This window comes from Phocoena sinus, chromosome 14 (assembly GCF_008692025.1).
Source record: "Phocoena sinus isolate mPhoSin1 chromosome 14, mPhoSin1.pri, whole genome shotgun sequence".
Taxonomy (NCBI): domain Eukaryota; kingdom Metazoa; phylum Chordata; class Mammalia; order Artiodactyla; family Phocoenidae; genus Phocoena; species Phocoena sinus.
Genome location: NC_045776.1, coordinates 50,455,987 through 50,480,115, shown reverse-complemented (window position 1 = coordinate 50,480,115; position 24,129 = coordinate 50,455,987). Strand labels below are relative to the sequence as shown.

General features: G+C 46.3%; 1 protein-coding gene, 1 long non-coding RNA gene and 1 pseudogene across 3 annotated transcripts in view; 1 reads left to right on the top strand and 2 right to left on the bottom strand.

Moving 5' to 3' along the window:
* Positions 1-2,586: 2,586 nt before the first annotated feature.
* LOC116739217 lies at positions 2,587-23,302 on the bottom strand. Its single transcript, XR_004345489.1, has 3 exons — positions 23,230-23,302; positions 21,937-22,133; positions 2,587-2,708 (listed from the first exon to the last, which is right to left on the bottom strand). It is a non-coding gene; the product is annotated as an uncharacterized LOC116739217 (long non-coding RNA).
* Positions 8,248-8,793, bottom strand: LOC116739216 (annotated as a pseudogene).
* Positions 22,759-24,129, top strand: part of CABLES1 (Cdk5 and Abl enzyme substrate 1) — a 107,248-nt gene continuing 105,877 nt past the window's right edge. For both annotated transcript variants that reach the window (XM_032603442.1, XM_032603441.1), the window contains exon 1: positions 22,759-23,862. In XM_032603442.1, coding sequence (XP_032459333.1) covers positions 22,985-23,862 — 878 coding nt within the window. In that variant the 5' untranslated portion in view covers positions 22,759-22,984. The remainder of the gene's footprint in view (positions 23,863-24,129) is intronic.

The window sequence follows — 24,129 nt, the reverse complement described above, 5'->3', positions numbered from 1 at the left end:
CTACATTGTGAATTGATGGGTTTTTAACATTTGATGCAAGCATCTGAACACACATATTATTAAAACGTCTTCTTTTTCTCTGTCGTATAAGAGTCACTTGTTTTAGTGGTCCCCAAAGTGAAACGGGGTGGTTTTATATAGGGCTTATATTTGGAAATAGAGTCAGAGGGATTCATGAAGGCTGAATCAGTGGCGATGTTATTTTTTAGTTTTAGAGACAATTCCCATCAGATTTCTTTGTGTGATTTTTGTGTATCCTCGTAAACCTGAGAGCCAAATAAAGGAGAAAATCAGTAAACTTTGCTTTCCTCTTGCTATCCAACTTCTCACGCCCATTTCATGTTTACTTTGCCACAGAACGTTTTAATTCACTTAAGCTCCACCCCCACGTGCAGCAGACAGAACTAATTGTATCATCCCTTTATTTCCGTCAGGAGCAAATAAAGCAAATAAAGCAAACCACTTGTCCATGAAACTGAAATGCTCCTGATGGGGTTGCAGATGCATTCAGATTAATGAAACCCTCCACTCACAGATCCTTGCACATGACGGAGACAGAAGGACAGGAAACCTGACATACATTCGCCAGCTCAACAGAGCACAAAGCACCTATTCCCACAGTCTTAAAGATTTACTCCAGGACAAGCTGCAAGTACAAACATTCACCAAAATTCCTCGCACCCTCACTCTATTCTCAGGAGAAAATGGGCTCTTGTAAATGTGTACCCATGGCACCTAGAGATATTTTCAAAGGAAAGAGCCAGAACTGGCATTCCCACCTATACTGCAGGGGCAACTTCCACACCATTTAAAAGAAATAATGGTATTTTTTTCCTGGATAGAAAAGAATGCTACTGTATAAAGTTGTTTTGCTTTGTTTTGTTTCTGGTCGCACCACACAGCTTGCGTTGCTTGCGGGATCTTAGTTCCCCGACCAGGGATCAAACCCGTGCTCCCTGCAAAAGAAGCACAGAGTCCTAACCACTGGACCACCAGAGAATTCCCTAGAAAGTTTAAAAACACAAAAAAGAGGTGAGAAAAAGTAAAATCACAGAATCCTAAAATTTTTGATGTAAATCTTTCTAGGCTTCTTCTATGCATGTTTTTTTGTTTTGTTTTGTTTTGTTTTGTTTTGTTTTGTTTTGTGGTACGCAGGGCTCTCACTGTTGTGGCCTCTCCCGTTGCGGAGCACAGGCTCCGGACACGCAGGCTCAGCGGCCATGGCTCACGGGCCCAGCCGCTCTGCGGCATGTGGGATCTTCCCGGACCGGGGCACGAACCCGTGTCCCCTGCATCAGCAGGAAGACTCTCAACCACTGCGCCACCAGGGAAGCCCCCCATGCATGTTTTTGATTATGGAAATATATATGATGAAAAAGAAAACAATTCTACATTTGCTTTATAAATTGAAACTTTAAATTAACTATGTAACATGAATATGTTCCCACTTCATTAAATATTATTTCATATCAGCACTTGAAATGGCTATATAATGTTGTATCACAGGGTGGTGCTATGATTTATTTAACCAATTTAATTCCAATTGCTGGACATTAATCCCAGTTTTCTGCTATTAAAATCAGTACTTCATAAAGTGTCTTTGTGTACAGATCTTGGCAAACCTCAGCAATAAATTCTTTGGCATAAATTGGGGATGTTGAAATGCCGGGTTACAATGCATGTCCACTTTAAACATCAATTTTCAGTCTTTCTAATCATGCCAACATTGCAGATTATTTTAACAAAAATAGTTTGCCAATTTGATAAAAGAAAAATGTTACCTCAGTGTGGTTTTCCTATGAATTTCTACGATTGCTAATGAGGTTAAAGGTTTTCTTTCTTCTGTTTATTAACCACTTATATTTTTCTTTTTGTTTTGAGTATTTATATCCTTTCCCTAACTAAAAAATGTTTGTCTTTTTCTTACTGACATAGATGACCTCTTCCAATATTAAAGATAGTAACCTTTTGTTAATATACTGACAAGTTTTTCCTGGCTTTCCATTTGCCTTACTTGTATTTATGATTTTTTTTAAATGTACAGAAGTGTTTCATTTTTATGCAATAGAAACTATCAGTCTTCTCCTTTATGTTTTCTGACTTTGGCTATATAGGTTTAGAAAAGCTTTCTCTAAGTCCCACAGACTTTTGTCAAAAAATCATAATCATGCCCTGCCTTGTGATAGCTTTTTCATTGTTGGGCAAGGTATAAATAGTAACTGAAGGCTGGGACCAGCTCTTATGCTTACTTCCCCCTGAAATGTCCTGTAGTTAGTAGATCACAATCCATTCACCAAAAACATGTTTTAATTGAGCACCTACTACATTCCAGGATTATTAAATATAGATGAGACAGACACTGGACACAACTGCTTCTTCATGAATTCCACCAGCACACATTGCATAATTAACACATGTGAACAGTGCAAAGATCAGAGCAGAAAAGCAACAGTGATGAATCCAAAAAGAGTCCCTCTCCCTTGAGAAATTTATAGTTCAGTATACCCTGGAGGAATTAAAGAGAGGTAAGATTTAAAAGAGACAGATATTTAAAAGAGACTGAAATACAAGGAAGAAAGTATAAGTACCTTGTGAGATGGGGAAAAACTCAGTGTTCACACAGTGGAAGTCAGGGAGGGTCTGTGGAGAAAGTATCATTTGAAGCGAGCCTTATAGGTTGAGATGAAGGAGACATCATTCTCTTCTTCCTGCCGTCAGAGAAAAGAGGAAGCAGGCACATTAGACTCAGTTTCCCTCCGCAGTATTAACAAGCAAACAAAAAAAGGGTGGGGGAGGAAATTCCCTGATGGTCCAGTGGTTAGGACTCCGTGCTTTCACTGCAGAGGGCCCAGGTTCAATCCCTAGTCAGGGAACTAAGATCCCACAAGCTGCGTGGCGTGGCCAAAACAATTTAAAATAAATAAAAAATAAAATGTTAACCCGCCAAATATGCCTGTAATCAACCCACAAAGCCTAGAGGAGGGGCTCAGTGAGGGGCTTAGGAAAAAGAGTTAGCATTTCTTTATACTGTCTTTTGCATTTACATTATGCTTATGGAATTTTTTGGTGTACGGTTTTCCTTCTTATGTAGTTAAATCTTCTTGAACAGTGTGGCAGATTATACTTCCCAAGGATGGCCGCACCAATGTATATCCCATTATATATGCTCCTCTTAGAGTGTGACCCTAACAGGCTTCATGGAAAGGTAGAGTCTGTGTTCCCTGCCTCTGTACTTGGGTGGACCTTCCTAACTGCCTCAGCCAGTAGAATGTGGCAGAATTTAGCCTTGATGCCCAAGGCTAAATCCTAGATGCGCTCCTAGTTGGCTCTCCTCTCTCTTGGGACACTTGGTCTCTGAACCCAGCCACCGCATTATGAGGAAGTGCAGGCCACATGGAGAGGCTGGACGTGAGTGTTCTCACCAACAGCCCCAGCTAGATTCCTGGTCAACAACCAGATGAGTGAATGAGGAGTCGAGGCTCCTGCTGTGATTTACATCTTGAGATGTTTACTGTGCCTTCTGGAGACTTGATGGAGGTGAGGACTACAGGCCAGGAGTGGAAGCAGGGAGACCAGTTAGGATGCCATAGCAATAATCCAGGACAGAGAAGATGCAGTTTGGGTTTGGGTTATACCAGTAGAGTAGGTGAGAGGTAATCCTATCTGGGAAACGTTCTGAAAGTAGAGCTGATGGGATTTGCTGATGGACGGGATGGGAGTTGGGAGAGAAAGAGAAGAGTCACCGACTATGTCTAGATTTTGAGTCTGAGCAATTGGGTTTCAGTGTCATTTATTGAGATGAGGACACCTGAGGGAAGGGCAGCTTTGCAGGGCAGGGTAGGTCAATAGTTGCACCTGGGGCATGTTCTATGAGAAGCCTGTTCGACATCCAAGTGAAAAAGCTAAATCAACAGTCGGATACGCGAGTCTAGAGCTCAGAGAGAGGCCCTAAGCTGGAGATAGAAACTTGGGAGTCACTGGCATACAGATGGTGTTGCAGATGGTACTGCTATATAAGAAATGACCCCAAAACTTAGCTTAAAACAGCTATTTCATTTACCCACCAATTCGTGGGTTCGAAATTCAGGGCAGGGCACAGCAGGAATGTTTAGTTTCTACTCCACAAATCTTGGGTCTGAGCTTGGAAGACTCAAGGGTTCGAAGCAACACGATGACCGGGGCTGGAATCACCAGGAAGTGTCTTCACTCACAAATCTGGCAGTTGAAGCTGGCTCTTCACTGGGACCTCAGCAGGGGCTGTCAACTGGAACACTTAGAGTGGCTTCTCCATGTAGCTTGGTTTTCCTTGGGGTAGCTGGACTACTTACGTGGCAGCTCAGGGCTCCAAAAGTGAGTGTACCAGTGAACAAGGTGGAAGCTGCACCGTCTTTCCTAACTTAGCCTTGGAAGTCACGCAGCATCGTTTCCACCTCATCCTCTGGGCTACCAGAGAGCTAGAGCTTGCCAAGACTCAAGGTGGGATGGGGAGGGTGGTGGATATAGATCCCTTCTCTCCATGGAGAGAGTGTGAAGACCACGTTGTAGAAGAGCATATGGGATGGAGATATTGTTGTGGCCAACTCTGGAAAACACAATCTGCTACAGATGGTATTGATTCAGGGCCTCGTAATTGGATGACATCACTTAGGAACTGAGTGCAGACAGAGAGAAGAGGTCCCGGAATGAACCCTAGGCTTCAACATTTAGAGACTGGGAGGAGGAGCCAGTGGGCAGAAGCAAGCCTAGAGCAAATGCTGTTTCTTGCAGGGCTGCCACTTTCTGCTGAAACTCCTTAGGGAACGGGGTCGGAAGATGTTCTTGCATCAGCTGCAAGCCGGGGCCAGAACCGGCCCTCCCCCAGTGGGCACTGCCTGGAGGCTCAGCTGAGCACAACTCCTCAGGCCCCGCAAGACGATCAGGTAGTCAGTAACTCTGGGTCCTGCAGGTGCTCAATCTTGCGTAACACAAGGCAAGGTAGAGAGGGTGGTGGACTTAGACCCCTCCCCCGTAAGGAGGGGAACCCCCAACCCTAGCCAACCTACCCTTTTGGAAAACCATTTTTGCCTCTTCTTCAAGAGCTGAAGAATCCTCCAATTTACTCAATTCCGAAGAAAATTTAACATCCATACAGTAGCATCTGGATTGAGATTCATTTGACTTCAGTTTTCTCTAAGAATTAGTGGGTGAAGGTTGTCTTACATCTTGGAGAACTACCTAAACTAACAGACCACCTCCAGCGAACTAAACTACCAGAAGTTCCCTAGATGGCAGGTCCCAGGAGATAATACAGAAGAATTAAGTTCCTCTTGACAAAGACCCCGCTATAATAGTTAAACGATCCATGTGTTGGAGTTGGGAATTCTGTTATTATATAAATGTCTTGCTGAAATGGGTCTGACCTCTACAGAGATTTAAAAAGAATGAGGCACATTCCTTTAGCGTTATTTTTGCTCATGCAAACGATGCCCTATTACACCCAGTAATGCTTAACTACTAAGTTAAAAGCAAAATACATAGTAATTTGGACCACTCCAGGGTCGCTCTCACTGTTTTGTGGTTTTATGTAATTCGAATATTGTATACAAGAAGACTTGACCTGGAGCAGGCAGCAAGAAATATGTAATTAGAAACACTTCCCAAGGAAATTATAGTGACAAGTGAAGGCTTGAGGATTTCCGAGGGAGCCTGGAGCTGCAGATGTTCATTATAGGCACTTGGGAGGCTCAGCTGCCCTGCTGAAAACCGTATCTAATTGCTGTGCCGCTGGATGTAGGCATGGAGGACAGCCCAGAGCCAGGAATTGTGTCTATGGCAACACGACGCTCCATTTTTAAACTTTTCATTGCGCAAGAAGAAATTGCTTAGTTTTTTTTTTTTTTTTTCTCTTTTGCTCCCTCCCCATTTCAGAGTTTGTACCAGCAGGGATTACCCTTCAGATCTAACATTTCCTGGTAGCTAATGCTAGCTGGGTTAAGTGCCTTTTGCTTTACCTCTAGCGTTAGCAGCTCCAGCCGGTCATTAATTACTGCACCAGGAAGCATTTTCCAATCAAATTATTGTTTAATCAAAACAAAAGAAAATGAATGCTTGTTGCTGTCAACAATTATCAACTCTCCCTAAGAGTCTAAAGGGGAATACTGGAGGTTTTACACTTACGGAGAAGTGCCCCTCTGGGAGGGAGGGTCAGTTAAGAAGGCCTTTGTCTAGATACAGTGAAGTTGCCTAAAGTACAGCTGAGAATGCTTCACTGTGGGCGGAGAGGAAGCTGACCCCCAGGCAGGAAGACCCAGGAAGCTTATACATGCACCGTCCTGGGTCCCCAGTCATTCTGCTTTGTTAGTGTCCATATGACCTTGCTATTAGGCTAAATGCCCCAAATGCTTCTATGAGAGTGTCTGAGGGGAAAGATTGCTTTCCGGAGCAGTGAATAAGTGAAATCCACCTGCACTATAACAGCCACACTCCCTGAGTGCAGACAGCGTGCCCTGTGGCTTACAAACACGAGTTAGTGACCCTCGTAATTCCCCCCACCCCTAGTACATCATTATCCCCGTTTCACAGATGGGAAGACTAAGACTCAGACAGGTTAACCTGGCCAAGATCCACAACAGACTGGTAAACAGCAGAGCGCACACTTGATTCGTAGTCGTGCCATCAGCACCTTCCCTCTTTATTTGCTTTTAAATTTTTATTTGTGCTAAAATACACGTAACGTAAAATCTACCACCTTCACCATTTTTTTTTTTTTTTTTGCGGTATGCGGGCCTCTCACTGCTGTGGCCTCTCCCATTGCGGAGCACAGGCTCCGGACGCGCAGGCCCAGCGGCCATGGCTCACGGGCCCAGCCACTCCGCGGCATGCGGGATCCTCCCGGACCGGGGCACGAACCGGTATCCCCTGCATCGGCAGGCGGACTCTCAACCACTGCGCCACCAGGGAAGCCCCCCACCTTCACCATTTTTAACTGCAGTACAGTGGCATTACGTGCATTCACACTGTTGGGCCGCATCACCATCATCCATCTCTAGAACCTTTTCATCTTGCAAAACTGAAACTCTGTCCCCATTCAACAATAACTCCCCATCCCCCCTCTCCCCAGCCCCCGGCAACCACCATTCCACTTTCTGTCTCTCTGAATTTGACTTCTCTAAAGAGTGGAATCAGACAGTATCTGTCTTTTTGTGACGGGCTTATTTCACTTAGCATGATGTCTTCAAGTTTCATCCATGTTGTCCCATGTGCCTGAACTTCCTTCCTTTCTAAGGCTGAATAATATTCCACTGTATGTATGTAACACATTTTTTTTTGTCCCTGCCCCCATGGAAGGACACTTACGTTGCCTCCACCTTTTGGCTATTGTGAATATGCTGCTGTGTTTAACTCCTAACCACTAAGAGACTTGGAGAATGAGTCTTAAAGGAAGGCGCACCGCCATGGGCTGCCTGACACGCCCCAACCTGAGATCAGCCAAGTACCAGGTGGCCCATCACCCACTGGAGAAGGCACCACCTCACTGGCAGGGGAAAGCGATGCACAAGGCCAAAACATCCCACACGTTGGCCAATCGGAGAGCCACAGCTCCATGCTGGCACACCCAGTGCCAGTGTGTTTCCCTGAGCCTTAGATTCTGGGGAAAACAAGGTTCTTCAAATCCAAACTGCTCAGTCCAGACTTGACTGCGGGATTCCCCACCTGGACGGAGCGTGCCCTGGGACTCCACCGGCGCACCCACCAACCCCTGCCGACTTCTCCATTTGGTGGTTCTGAGGGTGGCTAGGGGTGAGCTGTGTTCCCTCCTGAGGTTACCACCCTAAGGTTTTTGGAAATGTGAGGAGCATTTCTGGTTGTCATAACGATCTGTCTGGGGGACACTACTGACATTTAACATGTGGAGCCAGGGACAAGAGGCGCCCTGCCATGTGTGAGGCAGTCACCCACAACAAAGAATTGTCCTGCAGTGTGAATCACTTCCAAACGTCTCATTAAAACGTATCTTGTAAGCAAAAAACCTCATTATAATCATCTGGGCCTAAAACCTAATTACGTTTTGCAAATGAACACAAAGTAATTCTGCATGGTTTTTATATGCACCAGATTTTCCAGGAATGCAACTATTGAGTACATTGAGGGCGACTGTATTTTTTTTTTTAATTGGAACTTTCCTGAGAGTTGTTCACCATTTTGGAAAATCATGGCAATGCCACTCCTAGTATTTTTTTCTTTTTTGCTTTTTTTTTTTTGTAGCATTTATTCCTGGGCCATAAGTTTCTGTTTCTTCTGGGATATCTTTGTCTTCTGTGCAACCTCCTCTTCGGGTTTAGGAATCATCTGTTCTTTTTCAGGAAGGATCATCTTAGTGTGGCAGGGAGAGCTCATGTATGGGTTGATCTGACCATGAGCTCTGTAAGTCCTGCATGGCATCTTGGGTGCTTTGCTCACCTGGATATGCTTAATGACCAGAGAATCTACATCTAAGCCCTTAAGTTCAGCATTACTCTCTGCATTTTTGAGCATGTGCAGTAAAAGTTCAGCACTTTTTTTGGGCTACCGACCCTGTGTCCAGCCCCGCTCTTTGGCCTGGGCACACCTACCAACTCCACCATTGTAGAGACAGACTGGTACACATTGCTTCTGTAAAGTCACATCCTTCAGATACGTGGTGGCTTTTCAGATATGCATACCCTGAATGGCCTGGGCAGTTTCACGAGTGCTCTTAAAGTGGACACGAAGATCTGAGTCTCTCGATTTGCATGATTCTGTGGGGTTTTCTGGGTCAAGCGAATAGTGAACCATTTTTAGAGATCACCTCAGACCGCTTATCCAAAAAGGACTCCTAGCATTTGAGTTGCAAAAGATATATATAACTTTATCAATTTTATTTGAATTGCCACATTCAAAGTCCACTTTAGAGGCAACCCCCCTCCACAGGAGCGGTCTATGTCGCCACTCACTGCCGCCCCCCACCCCCGTCTTCTGGTATAGTCCTGCCCCAGCATTTACGGGTTGAAATACTTATTCTGTTTTTATACACTTCTATTCTTTTATTTCTTCTTTTACACCCAGGACATTATATTACTTTTATTTTTAAACATTTTGTGTGTTGGTCGATTATGTTAGACCACAAATCCTGATGCAAACCTCTTGGGGGCCAGATGTGTTTCAGAATTCAGAATTCTCCAGACTTTAAGTACTAAAAGTAGTATGGTGCTCCTACAATATGTTATATAACCCCTCAGCGGGGTCTAGAACAGCATTCTGTCATCAATCACACATATTTCTACAGCAAAACGTATATACGGACACATAAGATGCGATGAATTACGTCTACGTGTAGCTTCAGATCAGCTCAGGGCAGGTTTTGTTGACAAAATTTTAAAAACCGATTTAGGATTTTCGGAGCGTTTTGGATTCTGGATAAGCGATCGTGGCCCTCTGTTTTGTGGCTCTCACTCGGCAATAATATAATGAAGGGGGTGGTTTAAGAACGAGGCGCTGGATCTGATAGGCTGCGAGCATCTCACAGTCAGTCTTTGGAGGGGTGTGTGAGGGTCCACCTGAGGGCCTCCCTTCCCAAAGCCTCCTCTGGCTTCAAGTGAATGGGACCTGGTTACTCTCTTTCCTGTCTGTCAGCTTCTGGACCTTTCCCAATTCACTTTGTCAGACAGCCGCCAACACACGTGATGCCCCCATGGTAACTGACAACATTTGATGGCTGCTCCAAGCAGGGCGGATAGGTGTTCTGTGAGCTCCAATCCCTCTACTCTTATGCCCAAAGGTAAGCTGTTCTCTCTGCCTGAAATCCTGCTTTATCCCCCTTGTCCTCCAGGTGAGGGATTCCTTCTTTTTTTTTGCCGTACGCAGGCCTTTCACTGTTGTGGCCTTTCCCCTTGCGGAGCACCGGCTCCGGACGTGCAGGCTCAGCGGCCATGGCTCACGGGCCCAGCTGCTCTGCGGCATGTGGGATCCTCCCAGACCGGGGCACGAACCCGTGTCCCCTGCACCGGCAGGCGGACTCTCAACCACTGCGCCACCAGGGAAGCCCGAGGGATTCCTTCTTAAGGCCCCAGGTTAGGGACTTCCCTGACGGTCCAGTGGTTAAGGCTCCGTGCTTCCAATGCAGGGGGCACCGGTTCAATCCCTGGTGGGGGAACTAGGATCCCACATGCCCCATGGCATGGCCAAAAAAATAAAAAATGGAAAAGATAAAGCCCCAGGTTAAATGTCATCTATTTATGGGACTTCCCCAAAGTTTCCCAATGGCATTTGTCACTCCCTCAGGCGAGATTCCCGTTAACCCTTGGTATGTTCATTCATTCCAGAAACATATTTTTTTGAGTGCTTACTATGTGCCAGGGACTGGGCTAGGTTGAAGAATGTGGGCCCTACATGACCTTAGATTTCCAGGTCTCCCAAGGTCCTGATCAGGGCACAAGACACTCATCAGCCTCTTGTCCTTGCCAGGGGAGCGGAGGTTCCCTCCAGCCCCTCTCCCAGAACAGTTCCGTTCCTGCAGAGACAGGAACTCACTTTTGTAGGGCAGCTACTTAATGTACCAAACACTCCGCAAAGTTCTGTTCTCTTCAGAAAGGGGCCACTTGTTGGTGTGCCCAGCAGACAAAGTCCCAGGATAAATGTGCTGCATCCTTCTAGAATTTTAATTTCACTCAAAGGTTTGGGAGGGAGAGTTCATTAGTGTGAGGTAAGTAATGTAAAACATGATTTTTACATTAATCAATAGTGGATATATAATAGCACGGAGCAGAATGCTAAATTAACACACGTTCTTAATTTATTATTTGAAGAGGTAATACATGTTCATGAAGCAAAATTTGCAAAGTATAAAAGAGTTTAGAATGAAAATTTACCCCTCTGTTCTCCAACCACCCAGCTTCACTCCCAGGAGGCAACCACTATGCCCAGATTCTTGGGAATCCTCCAAGAAATCATCTATACACAGTCCAAGTAAGTACCCATGTCTGTGTGTTGTTGTTGCTGTTTAGTATAATGAGCATAAAATACACACTGCCCTGCATCTTGCTTTTTTCAGATAACACTACATCTTGGAGACCTTTTCATAAATCATAGAGACTTATTTCATTCTTTCAACAGCTGCACAGTTTTTTATTGTATGGATGTGCCGGCATTTGTTCACCAGCCCTGTGATGATTATTTCCAGTATTTTCCTACTGCAAACAGCACTACAACAAATATAACCCTGAATATTCTTCGTGTGTACGTGTGTTAGTATATCTGTAGGAGGGATTCCTGGAAGTAGGTCACAGGGCATATTGCACGGTCCACTTGTCCTCTGAGGAGTGCTCCCAATCAACACTACATCAGAGTATCTGCTTCCTGATCCTTTAGCCAACGCACAACGGACAACACAGTGTTCTTAAACCTTCTGACCTTAGCCAGTCTGATGGGTGAAGACTTGTATCTCATTAGAGTTTTTATTTGCTTTTATTAAATTATGAAGGAGGTTGAGCATCTTTCTTTTCTTTTCTTTTCTTTTTTTTTAATGTTCAAAAACATTTGTATTTCTTATTCTGGGAACTGTTTCTTCATATCATTTCTCCATGTTTCTACTAGATTGTTGGCTTTTTTTTCTTATCAACATTTAGAATTTCTTTAAATATTAAGGAAGGGTCCCTTTTGCTATGTGAATTGCAAATATTTCCCTCCAGTATGTTTGTCTTTTGATTAGTTTGGTTCCCTCCGCTCCCCCCTCACCTCATTTGTTTTATACATATATATGGTAGCTAAATTTACCTTTGCTTTTATAGCTCCTGGGTTTTAGATCATCTTTAGAAAAGCTTCTCCCCTATCTGAGGTGATTTAAGAAATATTCTCTCGGGCCTCCCTGGTGGCACAGTGGTTGAGAGTCCGCCTGCCGATGCAGGGGACACGGGTTCGTGCCCTGGTCCAGGAAGATCCCACATGCCGTGGAGTGGCTGGGCCCGTGAGCTGTGGCCGCTGAGCCTGCGCATCTGGAGCCTGTGCTCCGCAACGGGAGAGGCCACAACAGTGAGAGGCCCGCGAACCGCAAAAAAAAAAAAAAAAAAAAAAAAAGAAATATTCTCTCATTAATTCTTTCCACGAAAAGTTTATTAAGTCCTCTCTCTGTACCAAGCGCTGCTTTAGGGGATGGAGTTGCAGTGTTGAATAAGGCAGACCACGAGGACATGTTCTTAGTTCTTTTGCTAAGGTCTTTCAAACTTTTCCTAACTACTTTTTTTTTTTTTTTTCCTAACTACTTTTACGATTTCATTTTTTGCATTTAAATCTTTCTTCCATCAGGAATTTAATATGCTGTAGACTGTGAGGGATCTTTTTTTTTTCCCCAGCTGGCAACCCAGTCAATCCCGACATCACTGACTAAATAATTTATCTTATCTTTACTAATTTGAGATGTCAGTTTTATCATATGCTAAATTCCCATAGCCAACACATTTTTATGCTAAAAACAAGACCTCAAATCAATGTCCTGCTTCCAGCTTCACCAAGATACCCCTCAGGCTGTCAGTATCCTTTTTATTTATTTTTATTTTTTGGCTGCACCGCGTGGCATGTGGGCTCTCAGTTCCCCCACCAGGGATCAAACCCGCACCCCCTGCAGTGGAAGCATGGAGTCTTACCACTGGACCGCCAGGGTAGTCCCAGTCTCCTCCTTTTTTGCCTTTAGGAGCACTTGGTGGGAAGTCTGAATATCACCAATGTCTTTTTATCCTCTTTACTCTTCACAGTAGTAACCTCCAAGGTAGAGAGTGTATCTCCATTTCCCAAGCAAGGAAATTAGACCTAGAGATGTTACGGCCCACACACCATCCATCTGCCTCTGGGAGTGAATGCCTGTTAGTTGAGAAGTCCAAGGCCAGCTCCACACAAGCTGTGCTTTCAGTCTTTCTTTGTAAATTTGAAATGGAAACCCGGAGGGTCCAGGCTCTGTAGGTTATAAAGGTTGTAAACTGTCAGAGGCCACATTTCTTGCCCAGTGGACTAGAGGAACAGAATCTGTGGAGGGAGATGATGGCGTCTGAACCAGGCACCAGAGAAGGTTAGGGGGCAAGAAAAGGCAGGCCCACATCCACGGTTCTCTGTGTGCCCGGGCTCCAGCTCTATTCCTGTTTCTGTGTTCCTTGAGACCTTCCTATATCTTTAGATAAATTCTCCTTAAGCTGCTTTCACCTGGGTTGCTGTCACCTACCATCAAAAGATCCTAGAAAATGGCTGAAATGAGCCCAGTCCTGGAATGGTTTGTTTCCAACAGCTTCTCTCACGTACATCACAAAAGGGGGCCAGGATGCTGTGTCAGCTCTGAATTGTGTCTCAGAGGGCAAATGGAATGTGTAGCTATGGCCAGTGTAGGGGCTCCAGAGACCAGAGTCCTCAGCCATCCACCATGTGAGCCCATCTGTAACCAGACTGGAGGGTTGTGACAGTACAAACACAAAGCCTACTTCTCTTTCCACCTGATAAAGGTGTTATTTAGAAAAATGAGACCTTCTTACTCCTTACTTTCCCCCGGGCCCCTGTGTGATGGTGTAGACCAGGAACTCATGCCAGAACGTAGCCAGCGTCTGACCCTCTCATCTGTTCTCCCCTTCCCCGGGTACTGTTGGTTCTTTCAGGAATTACAGCTGCCCCCCAGGTTGGAAATCTGGAAGCCAGTTTCTCCTCAGTGCCTCTTGCCCTTGACCCTTCTTTTCCATTCTCACTGCCAATTCCAAGTGTTACCGCCTCGGGCCCAAATGGTTGTAATGGAGTCCTAACATTACTGACCCCATGCCTGTGCACGGCCTGAAATGCCCTATCTCACACGTGCACTAGAGTCCAAGTTCAAATATCACCTTCACTGTGGGGCCTCTCTGACCACCTAGGATTCGGCCTCTCCCTGTGACACAGACCTCTACCCTAAGATGTTATGGAAGGAATTATCCAGGGATCAGTTGTGTGACCAGAAGCACGACCCCACGCTTAACTTTTTTGAGCCTCTGTTTCTTCATAGGTCACATAGGATAAATAGCAGGGCTTTGGTGAGAAGTCAAACTAGAAGGTAGAAATGACCATTTCAGGGCTTGCTCATAAAAGGGAACCCACCCTGTGTCCTTTGCTCTCTTTCTCCAATTTTCACAGCAGACTGTTAACTCTTTGAGGCCTGGGATCTTGCCTTACTGGGTGCCTTGCAGAGAGCATGGCATAAAGCAGGAGCTCAATGCATGCTGAATAAATAAATACATAAATGGAAGAATGAAGAAAAAGCCCTCTCCGATCTTAAGACTCTCTGTTCAACCCCATGTGCACCTTCGCCAAATTAATACTCCTTCAGTTTGGCTTTCGACACATGTGTCACTTATTGTTGAAAATTCATCTATGGGGACTTCCCTGGCAGTCCAGTGGTTAAGACTCCACGCTTCCACTGCAGAGGGCACGGGTTTGATCTCTGGTCTGGGAACTGAGATCCCACATGCTGAGTTGAGCAGCCAAAAACAAACAAACAAACCAGATGAAACTTAAAAAAAATTAAAAAATAAAAATCACCTATGGCTCTCTAGTGCCCATAGGTTCAAATTCCTTCCTTCGGATTCAGGGTTCCTCGTGATCTGGCCCTACATACTGTTTTTTTGGTGTTATTTCCCATTATTCACTGCTACAGTCCTTTTAACGTAGCTGTTCTGGGACGTCTAGTCATTGCCAGCCACTTCCAAAAAGTCCTTTCCTTTCTTATCCTGTCTTTGTACCTTCATTCATACTTGGTTTCCTTACTAAAAGGCATCTCCTTCTCTCTGCCTAACCACCTCCTACTCATCGGCGGCAGAGAAAGCTATTTGCTTCCTAATATCCCTAAAGAAATTGAAAAATGTTCCCCAATAATTCCACCATTTGACATTTGGACATAGCTTCTTCCAAGCTTTATTTCTATGTATTTAAAAAATATTTTAAAAAATATTCATTGGGAAGCAGTTTCTATAATGACCACCACACACTTATTTCTACTTGCATAAACAAAAAGAAGCAAATAAAAATCACCATAATCCTACTATCCTAGCCAGTGACTTAACCCTCTGGTCACATGTACGCTTTAGGCACATATTAGTATTTAAAACAACAATTCCATTCAGATTTTTCACAAAGTTGAGATATTGTGACCTATCTAGTTTCTACTCTATTTTATTTGGTTAGCATTGTTTCAAAACACATTTTTCATGTCATTAAGAAAGCCTGGTAGACATAATTTTTTTAAAAATAGAAGCACAATATCCCATTGTTTGAGTAAAACATAATTTACTTAGTTTTTCCATTGCTCCACATTTAGGGTTTCTTTTTTCAACTTTCTTTTAGTTTAAACAATGCTACGATGAATATTTTTGTGCATAAGTGTTTGACCTTGTGCCTCAATAGCTCCTTAGGATTACTGCAGTAACTACATTTCATGAGTGTTTGCCACGTACCAAGCATTAACTGCAATGTTACTGCGCTGAATCCTCATAGCAATGCTACAAAAGGTAGATTATCATTCCCATTTCACAGATGAGAAAACTGAAGCACAAAGGGTAACGTGCTCAATGTGCTCAAAACCATGAGAGTGTGACCAAAATCTAACCCGGCCAGTGTGACTCCCAAGCCCACGCTCTCAGGCGTGAACTTTTTTTTTTTTTGCGGTACGCGGGCCTCTCACTGTTGTGGCCTCTCCCGTTGCGGAGCACAGGCTTCGGATGCGCAGGCCCAGCGGCCATGGCTCACGGGCCCAGCCGCATCCGCGGCATGTGGGATCCTCCCGGACCGGGGCACGAACCCGCGCCTACCTGCATCGGCAGGCGGACTCTCAACCACCGCGCCACCAGGGAAGCCCTCAGGCGTGAACTTTTTAAGGCTCTTAATACATTTGCCAAATGACTTTCCAGAAAGGTTGTTCCAGTCCACACCAGCAATATAAGAGTGTCCATCACTCTTATTTATCCTTTTATTCAAGTGATTGGTAGGCATTTGCATTTCAGTTTCTCTGGGCTGTCTCTTCATGTGGTTTGCCCATCTATCAGTGAAGGTTACCACAGACCACTAATTAGCTCAGCTAAACTTCCCAGTGGCAGGCAAAGTGGTGATGTTTCCCCCAGAATCTGGCCACATTCATCCCACTCTGGTGTGAGAGTGACCTAACAAACGCAAACACTATAAAATAACATTTTTATACCGGGAGACATAGAGCCTTCTAGGCCTGTCGATTTGTGCAGTCTAGAGGAGCTTTCATCTGGAAGCCGGCGCCATATGTAATTTGCATGTTCAGGAAATTACATAATTACATAAGAAGTGCTTTCTTCTTTGTACGTGAGATGCTTATTCATGCGTATCAGTATAATTTCAAAAGAAATAAAACCAGGTTAATTTCAGAGAAAATCAAGAGTTTGCTACAATTGAAGTATAAAAGTAACACAATGAAGAAAATTCATTGATTTTTCTTTAAAATGCCAATATCATAAAAATTCTGCAATTGGATTTTGGGTGGCATTATGGGCATGAACAATCCCCTTTTGGAAGACTGAGGCCATCTCAGGGTAGCATCTGAAATGTATTCTTTATTTTTTAAACACAGTATATTTATTTACTTATTTATTTATTATAAATTTATTTATTTTTGGTTGCGTTGGGTCTTCATTGCTGCTCGCGGGCTTTCTCTAGCTGCGGTGAGCAGGGGCTACTCCTCGTTGTGGTACGCGGGCTTCTCCTTGCGGTGGCTTCTCTTGTTGAGGAGCACGGGCTCTAGGCATGCGGGCTTCAGTAGTTGTGGCACACGGGCTTAGTTGCTCTGCGGCATGTGGGATCTTCCCGGACCAGGGCTCGAACCCATGTCCCCTGCATTGGTAGGCGGATTCTTAACCATTGCTCCCCCAGGGAAGCCCTGAAATGTATTTTTCTTAACACAGTTTTGACGCCACGTTTCTTCCAGGGCAGTTAACGCCTTGGGCAGTGGAACGGGACATCCCCTGCTCACCAGTCTGGCGTGCTTCTCTGGGGTCCCTTGTATACTAGCATCAGCCACCATTCATGAGCACCCACCATGTGTTAGACAGTGGGAGGTGTTCTACACATGCCTTGGTTCTCATCTGCACGGTAACCATGCGAGGTGAACAGGATTTGCTCCAGCCTTGAGATGAAGAAGCCGAGGCCCAGCAGTCGCAGGTTAGTGGGAGAGCTCGGAATCTGAAAACCGAACCTGGGCCCATTGGCTGCACCCCTCTGGCGGAGGGCTAGTGGAATGGGCCACTTATTATGAATGGCTATCCCTCCTCCTTCACAATTGGCTGGGCTGCATCCAAGGGAGAATTTTGGTGGATCAGAAGAGTAAGTGCATTTGCACGACTGTTTTGGAGATCTGCACTCTAAAGACACTGTGACAGTGACGAAGGGTTACTGGCACTTGTCTCCCCAGACTGACAGCTATCAAAATCCATTCTTGCCCTGAGCTGTTGTCCTTGAAAAATGAGCAACACACACTTACATGACTGTTCATACAGTCCAATGGACATCTTCTATTGCCTACTTTTCTCAGCTTCTCATACAAGTTATAAAAGTCTGAAGGCCCTCCATTATGCTAGGCAGGTACTGTGGCAAAACATCCTTCTTCCTCTTTCCTCCACGTAGTGTGAGGGGTCTGGAGACAAAATGGTCCTGTTTGGGCGGATGACTTAACAACGTCAGGGGCTGCTGGTGCCAGTTACTGAGGGATGGGCAGGTCCTCAGACAGGAAAAGGAGACTTGGAGGATGGGATCATGGCTAGTAGCAGGAATGCCATTTCCTCTGGGCACCTTCTCCTGCGTAGGGAGAGGAGAGTGTGCTAGATGGCTGGTGCTGGGGGGCAAAAGTTGAAATAGTCCCTACTCTAGGAGGTATGCCAGGGGTTGGTTGACCCCTGTGCATATAGCTCTCTCTCTCTCTTTTAAAAATACCTGATATATTTTGGTGAAAATATTTCCATGCCTTTTTCTGCCATTAGCTTGAGGGCTCCAGGGTAGGATCATTGCTACTCACAGAACATAAGCCAGAACAGAGCATGGGATTAGCATTTAGGAAATATTGAGATGAGGACTCTAAGGAAGTCATATTCTGTAAGTTGCTCTATGTGGCTGTCTTACTCATTGAGTTTATTTCTTCGTTAAATATCCCTGAGCTTCTAGTCAAGTCACATTTAAATGTTGTATCGAGTCTCAGATGTCCTGGAGAATTAAGTAAGGAAATTAAGGTATCTATGCCAAACTGTAAAGGGGGAAACAATATCCCCCCCCCCCTCATCGATTTCCCTCCCCTTCTCCCAGGATAACAGAAATGATGATTAAGAGTCCCGACGGGAAAGTGCATTTCAGGGAGAACAGCTGGGGTGTTAACAACTGTCTCTTGGATATTCTCCATTTCTAGTCTTGGAAAATCTAACTTTCATTTGATTAAGGAAAGTAGCAGGTTTCTCATCGGCACTATGCCTATAAAAATCAGGCAACAGCCTGCACTTTTAGGAAACATGCAACACAATAATCTGTTCTGAACTGGAGCTGACATCTGAAGCTTCTCATGGCCCTACCTGCCTGACAGTAGTGAAAACTACAAAAACCTAGAACCGAAAACATCCTGGCCTTTGTTAGGAGCACCTTCTATATTTTGCATTTTTCTAATAATAGCTACCTAAAGATACTCTGCTAGTTATATCATCATGCTGTCACTAATCCTCACAACTCTGCAAGGTAAAATATTACACTAAACCTATCTTTACAGACGAGGCAACAAACGCAAAAATTTTGTAATTCTCCCAAGCAGGAGGCCCCAAAGGTCATAAGCTTGTAAGGGCCTAAGCTGGCATCAGAACCCCTTGTTATTGCCACTTATGTCAGATGGCTTCTGATATGCCTGATATCCACTGTTTTCTCTAAGCTAATTTTCAGACTTCTTGGTCTGCGGAATTATTTTTTTTAAAGGATCAGTGATTACTTGCAGGTTCTTTTTTCTTTTTTTAATTGACTCCCATGTATGTCAATCAAAACAGTTTGTGCATGCAATTACAGTTTTCAGAATGGGTGCTTGGAATGGAGCAATATGAAAAGAAATGGAAAAAAAAAATCAAACCTTGGCAACTGGTTTAGTAAGAATTATACTTCTAAGCTTGCAATCCATGAGGAATTTGCAGAATTTCCTCTTCCCGAACTGAACTTCTTCCTTCCTTCATTTCCCAGGTCAGCTTAAATCCTGGCTCTTGCATGAGGCTTCCCCTCAAATGAAAAGCTCCTTTTTCACACTATGTAATATGTATAGAGCGTCCCAGTCAGATTGCTCCCTTGATCACTTAATCAGAGTCTGCCTTACCATTTTACTGAAATGTGTCCTGAGCTTTTGGTTTTCACTACTTTCAGTGTCAAGGGCACAAGGGCTAAAGGTTACACTTCTTTTTATCCCTTTTGTAGCAAGATGGTGCTGTGCACATAGAAGTTGCTCAGTAATACTTGATCCATGTAAAAATAGGTGAAAAATAAGTGAATTTGGAAAAATTCAGGGAGTAAGTAGATTAGGATGGTATAGTAACAAACATTATAAAAAGTACTTTAAAGTTTATAAAGTGCTTCTCAAGCAACCTCATTTGTACCTCAGAATAACCCAGACGAAACTGGCTTGGAGAGGTTAAGAAACTTACTCTTGAAACCCAGATCCCCTTCCTCCAAAACTTGTTTTATTTCCATTAGAGTTGACTCTTAATTATGAATATGAGATTAAATGTGGAGACAGCCCCCCCCATAAAACATCCTCACCAGCAGAGGGCGCAAGAATATGTATGGGTCTTGGAGTAAGATTTGCATACCGGCCCAGCCACTATTTTTTTTTAATATAAATTTATTTATTTATTTTTGGCTGCATTGGGTCTTCGTTGCTGTGTGTGGGTTTTCTCTAGTTGCGGCGAGGCGGGGCTACTCTTCGTTGCGGTGCGCAGGCTTCTCACTGCGGTGGCTTCTCCTGTTGTGGAGCACCAGTTCTAAGCCTGCCGGCTCAGTAGTCGGGGATCGCGGGTTCTAGAGCACAGGCTCAGTAGTTGTGGCGCACCGGCTTAGTTGCACCGCGGCATGTGGGATCTTCCCGGACCAGGGCTCGAACCCGTGCCCCCTGCATTGACAGGTGGCTTCTTAACCACTGCGCCACCAGGGAAGCCCCTGGCCCAGCCACTTTAAGAGCTAGTGACCTTGGGCAAATCATTTTATTTTTCTGAGCCTCATCTGTAAACTAATGATGATAATCTCCCCTCCCCCCAGCACTGCAGAGTAGTCATAAGGATTAGAAATCTTCTGTGGCTAGAACATAGTAGGTGAACTGTAAACTGTATCTCTCCTGATCACCGTAAGAAGATCACAGGAGCGGTCTGGAGGTTAAATCGATATTAATTCTTGTTTGATGTTTTAATAAATATTTGAAATTAGTTTGCATATTTGACCCTTACAATAGCTTAAATGGGCAAAGAAATAAATATCGATGAAAAAATTTTAATACCCAACGGTGGCAAGAGTGAGGAAACCAACTGGAACATCTTTTCTGGATAGAAAGCCTTAAAAATATGGTATGTCCTTTGCCCCCAAATCCATTTAACCTAAGAAAATAATATTGGATGGTAGCAAGATTTAGCAAAACAAAGGATGTCATCATCACTCTTTATAAAAACATAAGAGGAAACAACCTAAATGTTCAATGTAGGGCACAGGCTTAATAATTAAACTGAATAATAATAATCTTAATAATCAAACTGAACACCGTGCAGTCATTAAAATGATGCTATAGAAGAATATTCTAAAAGGAAGGATGATCGCAACACAGCAAGCAAAGATCACAAGACACAAACAGCCCCCTTTAACTTTTGTTTAAAAATATACACAGGACAGAAATCAAAATTTCCATAGGAGATGCGATTGTTAGTGAAGCTTTATATTTTTCCTACTTCTCTTTGCTTATCTTATTCTCTAAATGTTCTGCAATAAACATGTATCACTTTTTTGATAAAAATAGTTTTTTCTTTTACATGTGCAGAGTTGGTGTTTTTTTTAAACTCTGCCTGTCAGCACAACCAGACCAGTGGTCAAGTAAATTAAGTTAGTTGTAGTAAAGTAACTTGGAAGTTTCAAGTCGTTAGTTGAAGAGAGTAATTAAAATCCTAATGAAATTACACAGCACTGGTCGCTTAGCTGTGCAGTAAGGCTGCTCTAAATATAGACACTGGGTTCCACTTTCTCAAAAGGCCTAAAAATGGCATAACATAAAAAATGAACAATTGTTCATGTAAAGGGCCATGTGCCATGTTTGTCCTAAACCACTGTAACCCGAACTCACCCATATCTCATCCTCCAGGCTGGCTGCATGTCTCTGGAAGGGTGTATTTGCTCTACATTACTCAATTTACTTTCTTGAACTTGAAATGGAGTGGAATTTCAATGTACAGTTACCCATTAGCTCCAAGGCTAAATTTAAACCTTTAATTAAATTAATCCCTTGATCTTAAACACATTTCTTCTCCCTCAGGAAAGTGTAGAGGGTTTCTTAGATGTCACAGAACTCAAGTCAGTGTGACAATTGTTCCTACTGCATTTGGTAAGTCACCTGAACCGCACTGGGAAATCTGCAGGCGTTTTCGGATGGCTCATGGTAACCACCCCCCACTCCAACCCCCCAAGGACAGGCATTTGTTGGGCGTGAGGTTGGGGTACAGAATTCTGCCGCCCCTCGCAGATCCAGAGCTGCAGCTTGGACAGGTACTCATCTTTACATAAGACATTGCAGGTGCCAGACGGATGTTTATGAAATAAATGACAGAAAGTAGCTGTGCATTTTGTTCCCAGTTTATATGGGAGGAAAAGAGATCATAACCCACAAACATTTGCAAGGTGACAAGGGGAAAAGGTTGTGAGGCCATCTTAGCTTACCTTGTTCTTCACGGAAAACGGAGCACGTTTCTGGGTCGAAGTAAAAATTTATGTTGGCCTTTGCTAAGAAAGAGATGAAAAGTGACAGCACCATCAAATGGAGATGTGTCAATTAGTCTGGCCACACGTTTGATGTTCGCTCCTGGGTTCTTACGCACCCTCGGGTATGCATTTAAATCAGGGGCTGCATCCTCAGTCTGCGAATGAATGAGACACAAACTCAACGGTTAGCGACAGCTTTATGGTGGGACTGTCCACATAAGGGGTGTGTAACTATTAATAAGGATGTATTTCTCGGGGCCCAACAGCAGCGCGGGATCCAGTTAACAAGCTCATGGGCCAAATCTCCGCGTCGCTCCAATTAATTGTCCCGCAGACCCACAACTCTCCCGGGACCCACATTGGGTTCTGCTCGCGCCCCCAATTCCCAGTCCAAACGCTACGAGGAAACGTGCTACCTCCCTCACCTGGGCGCGCGCCCTGGGAGCCACCAACTCTCCCCGCAGTCGGCTCGGACTACCTGGACCGCCCGGCCGGTCCCTCGCCCCGCCACCCGCTTGGCTTTCCCTTCCTCCTCCTCTTCCTCCTCCTCCGGCCCCCCGCCTCCGGCCGCCAGCCTCCGCGGCTGCCGCCTGCGGCTTTGTTTTCCTCCCAGGTTTCATTCCCCACACGTGATACAGTGTTTTTGCAAAGAGCGCTTCGGAGCGCGAGCGCGGGGCGCGCGCACCTATAAATACGGACACCGGGGCCCGAGAGTCGGAGACCGCGGGGTCTGAGAGGGCCCGGGACCGAACCCCCAGGCTGCTGGCGGGCGGGCAGACGGCCAGCGAGCCAGCGAGCCGCGCGCGTGGGCCGGAGCGGCGGCGCCCCCCGCCCGAGCACCGAGGGGCAAGCATGGCCCGCCCGCTGGGGGGCCGGGCCGCCGCGCACGCCGCCCGCGCCCCGCGCCCTGCCCAGCCCGGGTCACCGGCGCTCGCGCCCGCCGCTTAGCACTCGGGCGCCGCTCGCTTCTCGGGGCATCGCGGAAATATCGCCGCAGACGGACACAATGGCGGCGACTGCCGCCACCACGGCCGCCACCGCCGGCAAGGCCGTCCGCAGCAGCAGCAGCAGCGCCGGCACCGTCGCCGCGGGCACCAGAAGATTGCAGCAGCCGCCACAGCAGCAGCCTCAGCCCGCGGCCGCCGCGCCGGCCCAGCCGCCGCCACCGCAGCCGCCGCTGCCGCCGCCCGAGCCCCCCAGGAAGACGCGCATGGACCCGCGGCGCCGCCAGGCTGCCCTCTCCTTCCTCACCAACATCTCGCTGGACGGACGGCCGCCGCTGCAGGACGAGGAGTGGGCCGGCGGCGAGGAGAGTGGCGCGGCCAAGCCGGGCGCAGGCAGCGCCTGCGGCGCGAGGACGCGGCTCAGCCTGCTCGCCGCCGCCGAGCGGGGCGGTTGCGGCGCGCTCGCCGCGGCGGGCACGGCGGCGGCGTTGGCAGCTGGATCGGGCCCCTGCCATCCGCCGCCCTCGCCGCTGCCGCCCCTGGTCCCCGGCGGCCACGCGACCGTGCTCGGCCCTGGGGCGGCCCGAGGGTTCGCGAGCCCCCTGGGCGCGGGCCGGGCATCGGGGGAGCAATTGCAGCCGCCCCGGCCCGCGCCTCTCGCCGCCTGCGTTCAGCCGCAGCTGCCCGACGGGCCCGGGGGCGCCGGGCAGGAGGAGTTGGAGGAAGACGATGCCTTTACCAGCGTGCACGTGCCGGCGGCCGCCTTCTTGGGCTCCGGGACCCCCGGGAGTGGGAGCGGTAGTCGTGGCCGCCTCAACTCTTTCACTCAGGGAATCCTGCCGATCGCCTTCTCCAGGCAGACCTCGCAGAACTACTGTTCCCTGGAGCAGCCGGGCCAGGGGGTCAGCACCAGCGCCTTCGAGCAGCTGCAGAGGTCCCGGTGAGTATCCAGGACGCCACGCGCGCCTTACCTCGCGTCCCTCCCGGCCCGCTCTCTGCTGCGGGACTCGGTCGCTTCCAATTCTCGCGCCCTGCCAGATCTCTGGGCTTCTGGCGCGAATTCCAAACCACGAGGGCACGCGGAAGAGAGAAAGTCTCTAGGGAGCGTGTGTGTGTTCACACGTGTGTGCACGAGCCCGGCACTCACAGAGCAGGAGCACCATGCTCATGCAGTGGGTCCCGAGTTAGGGCTTGCGGGAGCCCACTA